Here is a 9,378-nt window from a genome sequence, read left to right on the forward strand (position 1 = left end):
GGAGTGGGAATTGTTCCTAAAGATTAAGGCCTCATTTAGATTCAGGGTTTTGGAGACCAGGACTAATTTCTGCTGAGACTGGGCTTCCTGACAGCTGAAATGACCTCTGTTAAAACATGGGGATTCTAGGGTCTGGGATATAGATCTGAGGTACCCTGAGACAGGTGCACCATGTTGTCCTCAAATGGAGGAGCTTCTGGAAACAGACCTGATTTTAAATGCTCCACCAAGGGCAACTGGGAATCGAGGAGGGAAGGCCCTCCTCAGATTTGGGACTCACCAGGGCTAAGATGCCTTCACCCCTCAAAATGTGATCTCCCAGAGGGTAGGGTCAGGGTACAGTCAGAATCGGACCTTCTCTAGACAGAAGCTCTGTCTTAGACTCCCTCTGGGTGGGGGAAGGGGTTGCAGGGCAAGAGGCCCTCCCCTCTGGCGGGAGGGGACCTCCCATGAGGCCATGCCCCCTTTGTGACACGCTTGAGGTGTCCGGTGACCAAGATTCTCAGAGCTGGGTGCAGGGTGCGGCCCAGGGCGTGGTCACCAGGGGCTACTTAGAGCAGCCCTTGCAGGGCAACTGCATGGAAATTAGCTACTAGCTACAAGGCTGCCGGGCACTCAGCACGGGTTATGGCGTGGATGCTGGACTGCCTTTTCGCGTCTGCCTTTGAGCCCCGCCCCCGCCGTGGTGAGTGGGGCCCACTTTGTCGCAGGGCTGGGGTTTTCATCAGGGGGTTGCTGAGGGGTCTGCACCCTCAGCTCGGTGCCCTAGGGCTTGGCTCTCCGCCCCCCTTGCCTCCTTTCCCGCTGGCTTTTAGCTAATTGTTCTTGGCTCAAGGTACTGCCCCGTCGAGGACCAGCATAAATCACCAGCTTTTGCTGGGAACTCAGAGCAATCGCACTAATGGCTCAGCAGGACGTGGGTGAAAGCGGGGGAGGAGTTGCTGGCTCTATCCTAAGGTGGGGGTTGCCAGAGCTTCCTGGCCAACAAGCCATCAGGCAGCCCAGGGCTTTAAAGGCCCCAGGAGGACCTTCTCTTGCAGGGCATCAAGAAACCAGGGACCTTAACTTGGAGGTGGAGTTTTCTTTTGCCTTAAAGCCTATCCCTGTTGTCCCAATCTCAACTGAAGAGTAGCAGCCCTGGCCCCTTTGGGTAGTCTAATTCAACCTCTCCATTTAAGAGATAATGACATTGACGCTCAGACAAGGGAAGGGCCTGCTCAAGGTCATCCATGGAGTTGGCAGCCAATCTGGGACAGCTTAGGCTATGCTAACTGCTCAGAGCCCCAAACTGCTTAGTTGTGAAGGCCTGGGGTCTTTATTTTGGGTCTTTCCTTGGGTACTTGATGTCAGTGCTTGGTTCCTTTACCACCATGGAATGGCGGGCTTAAATGTGCAACCTATACGGCTTCTGTGTTAAATGTGTTGATCCCATTTCTCCCTTCTGGAATGTAGATTTGAGAAAGCCTATTTTGGTTTCTTAAAGTTTCAGAGGCTGATGCATTATTTTGGAGATTCCGTAGGAACCTGTCCCTGTGCCCTGCACCCGCAAATGTACAGTGTCCTTCACTTCTATAAAGTAGATTTGAGAAGCCTATTTTGGTTTCTTAAAGTTTCAGAGGCTGATGCATTATTTTGGAGATTCCGTAGGAACCTGTCCCTGCGCCCTGCACCCGCAAATGTACACTGTCCTTCACTTCCCTTTGACTAGCCCCACCCCCATCAGGCTACCACCTGCCACCACAGCCACCTGTTTTTCCATAGTCTCCAACTCCAAAATCTATATTGGTGAGCATGCGTCATTGGTCACCAGCCATAGACCAAACCTGGAGTCTTATCTTCTCTCTTCTGCACCCTCACAGGCAAGGGAGGGGAGGCAGCAAAAAGAGGGGCCTCAGAAACTTAATTCATCAGAGATTTGATTTTAGTTCTTGCAAACCCCACCACCCTGCTGACAGTCATCGCAGCAGTCTCATCTCCTGCTAAGAAACTAAAGCAGCTTAGCCAGTTCAAGTACACATTCTGACAGGTCATAATCTCTCTAAACTTAAAAATGATCTACATCCACTGAAAGTTAATGTTTTTTTCTTTTCTGAATCTTTAACGTGTGCAATCCTGGTGAGAGAAAGAGAGAAAGGAAGGGAGGGAAAGAAAGGGAAGGGGAAAAAAGGAAAGGAAAGGAAAGAAAAGGAAAGGAAAGGAAAGGAAAGGAAAGGAAAGGAAAGGAAAGGAAAGGAAAGGAAAGGAAAGGAAAGGAAAGGAAAGGAAAGGAGAAGAAAGGACAGGAAAAAGAAAGGAAAAAGCTGGGGGTAGTGCCATTAGTTTGTTAATGCCAGACTAGGAATGCTGCAGCAGGAATATTGAGAAGCCAAGGTCCATCTATGCTAAATAGTAAGTCTGAGGTCAACCTAGGCTATCGTAAGATAAGAAAAGAAAGGAGAAGGGAAGAAGGATGTATTAAGAGCAGGGAGGAGGTAAGGTACGAGGAAGAGAGGAAAGGAAGGAGTCTTATGCTTAAGGCCTTATTCTAAGGCCTTAGGTCTTGAACACCCTTGAAGGCTATTGTGCAACGCCAATAAAATCAAGGTTATGAATGCTACTCCTTATGGGGATTTGCACAAGGAATCCCACTTCCACCATAAAACAGCAAAGTTTATCATAATCAAAGGGTAATTAATATCATGGGAGTTTCTGCTTGTGACTCTGGGCCTGAACATTGGCAGCCTTCTCCATTCTCGCACTTACTGCAGTTCTTATCATTCTGATCTCCCCAGTTTCTTCATTGCTTGAATATGTGACAGGGCCCACCAGTACCTGCTCCTGTTTGAACATACTCCAAGTTATAAATGTCAACAACCAAACCAAATGACGATTCCCAGCTGTGTCCTGTAAATATAGCCCTGAATGGCTGACTTACTCTCTTCTGGAAGCCTACACTGCTCTCAAAGCACACATGTACATACATAGCCATAAAGATGTGTATCTGTACATATCCCAAACCTATGCATACTTCTGCACAAAGCCATAAACAAATGTAAATGTACTATACATGGATTTTATAATTCCTATAAAACACAATACTCTTCACATCATACACACATGTGCCACCCACACATCCCATGCAAATTCTACGCAGTTGAAAAATTTTTAATATTGCAATTATTTTAAAGTAAAGCTACTTTAAAAATTAAGTAAAAACATTTTTTTTTTACAGTGCTCATTTTCTGTTTAGTCTGTTTAAAACAAAGACAAGAATTTGTTGCTGCATTTACAAATGGAGAGATCTATCCACTAAATACTCCTACAACACAGCATTACCTACACCAGGTCTATTACTCACACAATGACAGTTAACATATACAAAATGCTACCTAAATGCTAGACCTTTGAGCTCACCCTTAGATGCATGGTCTCGCTCATATCACACAACATCATTTTTAAGTATAAAATGACCAGGTAATAGTATATACTCTATTGCACTGTCACTGGGAAACACTGTGCAACATGAAGGGTAACTTTGGGAGTGGAATAACCATTGATATTGTATGGCATTATAGTTGTCCTTGTTTCCTCTTTTAACAGGCCTTTTAAAAATCCCGAGACATCTGAAGTGCAAGAGATACATGACCACAGATTGAATAAAATGTGGGAGGTATTCTAAATAGTTCCTTTGTCAGAGCAATCTTTTGAGGTTGGTAGTGTCAATGGACAATTATATGAAGGTATTTGGTAAGGGTATCACTAAGATCTGCTAGACATGGGTAGGGGGCAGAAAGGCCTTTCTCAAGGAAAGGGAGAACACCATTGACCCTCTTGAAATTCTCTTCCCAGTTTACTCTTGGCAGATGATTTGGCCTCAAGCAATAGAACTTTTTTATAGCAGCCAAAACTCTGAAGCTGAAGGGACCCTGGGTTCCACTTTACATATAAATTTAATCTTTTCTTGGAGACGATACCTAATCAATTTGATAAGGCCAGGGCTGAGTGGGCTACAGCAAAATCATCTTCCAGAGCAAGGACAAAGTTGCTAATGACATCTCATTCCCCTGGCAAAGGGGTCAGATAAATATGCAATTCACTAAGAATACCACTTCCCAAAAAAAATTCTTTGTGAATGACTTCTTGATGCTTCAAGACATTTCCCCATGGGGAGAACAAGTATGAGGTCAGAGCTAAGCTTACCAGTTCAACCACACTCTAGTTACCACGAGGATGAAACACAGAATCTGTGTGATGAGAACGGGCAGAAATAATTCATTTACAAATGTACCCCAGGCTCTAGTAGTAGAGCTGACATTCATCAAGCTTAAATATCAAATGACAGAAAGCACATTGAACATTGGGAGAGCAGGATACTAGGTTCCTGAGGGTGATTATGTCAATTGTGAAATCAACATCATTCCTTTCTTTTCACACTTACCTACTAAGACAACCTAAATGACCAACAGTAGTGCAGTGGCTAAATAAACTTTATGCCAATCTACTTGATAGGATACAACCATAAAAATGGGGTCTGTGAAGAAAACATAATAACATGGAAAATGGCCATAACTGTCACAAGTGAAAAAAACAAAAACAAAAACAAAAACAAAAACTGGGGGATTCTAGAAAAAGAGCAAAATAGTGCTTAGTTTTTTTTTTCCTCTGCTTTCTGAAATCTGCATAAAATTTATCCCTTAAATTATTCTTTGAATTTTAAAAGCTTATAGAAGGGCTAACAAAGAGCTATGGCATGCAATCAGTTTACATAGTAAGCTTAAATTCCATTGTACACAGTTCAATCTAAATATTTCCTTCATATTTTTGTTTAAATATAATGACTACATCAAACCAGCTGATCGTTCTTGGTGATTGTGAAATGTCCCCTATTACTTGGTGAGAAAAAGGCACAGCTGGTTGGAATCATATGCCTGATCCTACAGTGTTGCTACAAGCCTGTTGGTCCAATTCTCTTAAAGTGACATGCCTTCATTGTTGGGTTATTAATGACAGTAATACTTATCATCACTATTGTACATGAAATTATATGATATGCTATTTATGCTTCAGGTATCAAAAGATATATATTTTGTTTCTTCTCCAAATATTTACCAACAACCAGGCGCTTTGCATAAACTACCTCTTTTTACTTTCAGAACAACTCTTTAAGTTACTCTTTCTAGTTTTAAAAAAAAAAGACTCCAGAAAAGTTCCCTAATTTGCTCATTTTCACAGTGACTGAAGACAAGTTACAATCCCTTTTGACCTAACTTAAAAATGTAAGTGAGAGTAAAAGAAATAATGACATAAGCTCTCAGTACTCTGCTGACATACAGCAGATAGCTCCAAGGTGGTCAATCTGATATCATTGGTGATGCCCTGCCTAGGGTCCAAATTCTGTAGTTTAAACTGTTTGACTGACTAAGGATTCTTATCTGTGAAAAAGGTGCACATTTCAGTGGTGAGGTGCAGTGCAAACACCACCTGCGTCCTTAGAGCTATGGTTGTGAGTCACTAGGAAACGATTTCTGTTTCTTTCTGGCAGTACCATCAGTTGTCACATGCATGCACAGAAATGGTAGATGGGATGTTTTATGAGCCTTGGCAGATCCTGTCATGTCTCAGATATAGCTCTTGAGGAAACATGCGGCTTCTTCAGATGGGCACACAGTACCCAGCACCCAGTAGTCCCTGCTTAATTAGGAAACTTATGCAATTAAATGAACTTATCCTAAACTGAAGCTCCAACCATTCTCTGTATGATTTGACTGACTCTTAATTATTATCCCTCTCAGTTTTTTTTCAAAGCAGAGGTTCCAGGACCTTCTCAGATGCACATAAGACTACTGAGATAATACCTTTCAGAGTGGTGCCAAGGGTCCACAAGAATGAGAGACATATAAAGGAGAGGGTGGAATTTAAATATCTTTCAGGGACTGATAATATCAAAAGTCTAGCCTCTCAGAGCTCTAGCTTCCATGAATATCAGTATTTTTCTCATCTGTCATAGTTTTGGGGCCTCCCTAAAATTATACCAACTGAGGCTACACACACACCCCTCATTCCCATCCCTTAATCTTATTTTCAGCACTAAGTGACTTTAGCCTGTAGTAACTTGCTTTAGTCTTTAGAGGGAGGCAATAGCATCAGGGAGGAAGGGGCATGATCTCCTCACCCTATTTTCCTTTTACCCTTGGGGTTTGCTAGAACTTAGGAACTCTTCTTATTTCTAGAGTAGAGATAAGAAAAAAAAAAAGCACAAGGCAATCTTGGCAAGAAATAGTTTCTCACTCTTTTAGTAAAATAGCACCTATTTAGGAGGCACGGTTGGGGCTGGGGCTGCAGATGGGGTTGAGGAAGTCTGAACATGTAGCAGAAGGTTTCAGACTTTCCTTTGTGTGAAATATTACATCTCAAACCCAGGTCTCATTAACACTGCCTGGAGAAACTACAGAGTGAGAATTGGGCTTAAGGTTCAATTCTTCTGGATTTACATTAGGCTAATCAAATCATCATCCTAAAAGAAGAGGGGGCTGTTTCAAGAGGGTCAGACAAACCAACAATGAGAAAAGAAAAATGTTTGTTTAGACAATGGGCAGTACCTCCTGAACATCCTGGTTAAGATACTCTGTGCTACATGAGAAGGGGGAAAATGGAAAAGGGAATTAATTCACCTTTTCTTGAAAATTTATAATGAGTGTCAGTTATCTGGCTGATGCTTTCTATGTTTCATCTCCCTTTATCATCTAAGTAATTCTAAGGGAGCCATTTTGCAGGTAGGGAAACTGAGGCTTAGCAAAGTGAAGTAACCTTCCCCAAGATCAGACAGCAAGTGTGGTCTAGCTAGAATACAATTTTAAAGCTGTCTTACATCAATGCCTGTGATTTTTCTCAGCTCCCACAGAAAAGACAAAAGACCTCATACTCAATGACTTTATTTTCATGGGAAAGTGAAGATGTTTTTCCCTAGGATGATTCACATTTTATTGTCTTGATCCTGTAGATCTTTATATTTTAGGATGAAGATAAGCAAATCTCTGTTTATGTTTAAAAGCAGTCTGCAGGCATTCAGGCACTTTCATCTTTACAATACTTCATATAGTCCTCATTCTCTAACAACATACTTCCCATACTCTAAAGAAAGATAAACTTATAATAGCAGTTTTAAAATATAAAGAAATTGATGTGAGATGTGTGTGTTGGGAATGGGGCACAGAAAGAAAATCTTTTAAAAAGGAGGGGATGCAGCTGGTTGGCAGTGAGAAAACAGAAAGAAGGCTGGTGTCTTTGGAAGGGGAGGGTTGGAGAGCCAGAGTGATCCATGTAGGACTGAGTGCCTGAGAGCAGATGCTGAGAGATACTATAGTTTGAGCTCCTTGTACAGATGGAAGTGTAGTAAAATCAAAGCTTTATGGTAGTTTCTGTCCAATGAATCTCAGACCTTCCACTTCTAGTCTTTTGTTTTTTTTTTAACCCCCAATGAAGCCTTTCTGTGTACCTAATACTTAAGTAATGCTTTTCCTGCCCCCATCCTACCCAGGATGAGGTGCTGACACAGGCCCAGTGGGGGAGAGCAGCTTATGGATGTTCCTACTGCTTTTCATCCATACACTAGGCTCATTTGTGCCAGCTGAAAGAGCACAATAATAACAGTGGCAATTCAAATCATGCTTCTCACTTTCCCCCCTGAAAAGTGGTAAAGTGACTCACCACCATTGACTTGTCCCTCTCTCTCCACCTCCTGACCTCTTTGCAGTAGTCCAGGATGGTTCCCTGGGGGCCCATATGGGAGCTGAGGCTTCCAGCCATCCATTGGCTCTGACTAGGCTGACACCATGGCCCCCATAAATGTGTTCTCCCAAATGCAATGTATTGTTTTAATTAGAATTTCTCAAATGAAGTCCCTTGGAAGGCATTAGAGCAGCTTGAGCCTCGTTAGGCAAGCACGGTACCCCCCTCCCCTAGAGCATGAATAACACAAAATAGGGCCCATTCAGTAATTATTTCAGGGTTCTACTCTTTTCTCTATATCCAGTTTGATATGGAGAGGACTAATTGGTTTGGAATTCAGTGCATAGTAACTTCTGTTGGGGTTGCCATAGGAGCAGGTCTGAGAAAGCTACACAACAATCCCATACTCTTTCCTTATCCCTCACCTCCATCCCTCCCCATTTTCAATTCTGCATTGCTATGAAGGAAAACAAACAAACAAACAAAAAAGCAAACAACCAAAGAAACAAACAACAAACAAAAAACCCCAACTAATTCCTTGTTTTCTTTCAGCACCAGACTAAGGAGAGCTCCCAGAACTAGAGCTGGTGAGGTGCAATTAGATGGAGAAGTTTCTTCGGTCTGAGAGACACACAAAGTAATTATGCTGAGTATTCTTGGTCCTGTCAGTAAACTCAAAATAAAGAAGCCCTGGGAAATGATACTGTTTCATAAAGACTTCACTGTCTAGCAGGAAATCAGAGGACTTTTGTTTAAGCTGCCTGCTTCAGGAGCATGGCAGACCTGAGTTCAAACACCAGCTCCGCCTCCGATGATCTGCATGACATTGGGGAAATGACTTAACAACTCTGAGCCTGATTTGTGATGTGTAAAATAGTAATAATTATACCTTTGTCTTCCTCACAGCCTCCTTGGGAGATAATACATGGCACTTAGCACCATGCCTGGTACACAGGAAGTGATTAATAAATGAAAACAGTATTAGGATGATTATTACCATTCTTCCTGTATGCCATGTGTTCTCTGTACAGCCCCACATTTGAAAGGAAGGTCCAGTAACTGCGGCTATGTATGATCATGCCATAAGAAGTACAAAGAGGGTAATTGTGATAGTTCAGAGGAGGGAGACTTCAACCAGGATGGAGAGGTAGAAAAAAAGCAGAGAAAGTTTTGTGATTCTTGAGTTAAGTCTTAAAAAAATAAGTAGGAGTTTGTCATTAGGCCCAAGGGGAAAGGACTTCCAGGCAACTGAATCTGCCCACACAAAGTCAAAGAGGTGTGAAACATCCAGGCCTTGAACAAATACTTGTGCTCAGCTGGAGACAAACTGGAACCTCCTGGTGTGGTGGTGGTGACATCGGTCAGTGATCAACAATATTTCCAGATTACCCCCACTAGCCCATGCATGCGCATTAGGTGCCCTACCTGGCCAAATCTCCTGCGAAGCCCTCCTCTTCCTTCTCTAAGCAGCAGGTGAGTTCATACCCTGCCTCAGCAGACCTGGCAGGCACAGCATTAGAAGAGCAGACCTCCACAGAGGGAAGAGATAAAGCTTGTGGACACTCCTGCTGGGGATGCCAGCCCATACCTCCTTCGTTGTGCAATCTTGGTGGAGTGTACACACACACCACACCACACCACACCACACCACACCACACCACACCACACCAC

The 9,378-nt window shown here is 42.9% G+C and overlaps 1 protein-coding gene across 1 annotated transcript in view; it reads left to right on the forward strand.

Moving 5' to 3' along the window:
- The first annotated feature begins 606 nt into the window (after positions 1-606).
- The window catches only part of Arhgap36 (Rho GTPase activating protein 36), a 29,443-nt gene continuing 20,671 nt past the window's right edge, over positions 607-9,378 (forward strand). The window contains exon 1 of the mRNA XM_055618049.1: positions 607-685. Coding sequence (XP_055474024.1) covers positions 628-685 — 58 coding nt within the window. The 5' untranslated portion in view covers positions 607-627. The remainder of the gene's footprint in view (positions 686-9,378) is intronic.

This window comes from Psammomys obesus, unplaced genomic scaffold, assembly GCF_907164565.1.
Source record: "Psammomys obesus unplaced genomic scaffold, mPsaObe1.curated_primary_1811, whole genome shotgun sequence".
Taxonomy (NCBI): domain Eukaryota; kingdom Metazoa; phylum Chordata; class Mammalia; order Rodentia; family Muridae; genus Psammomys; species Psammomys obesus.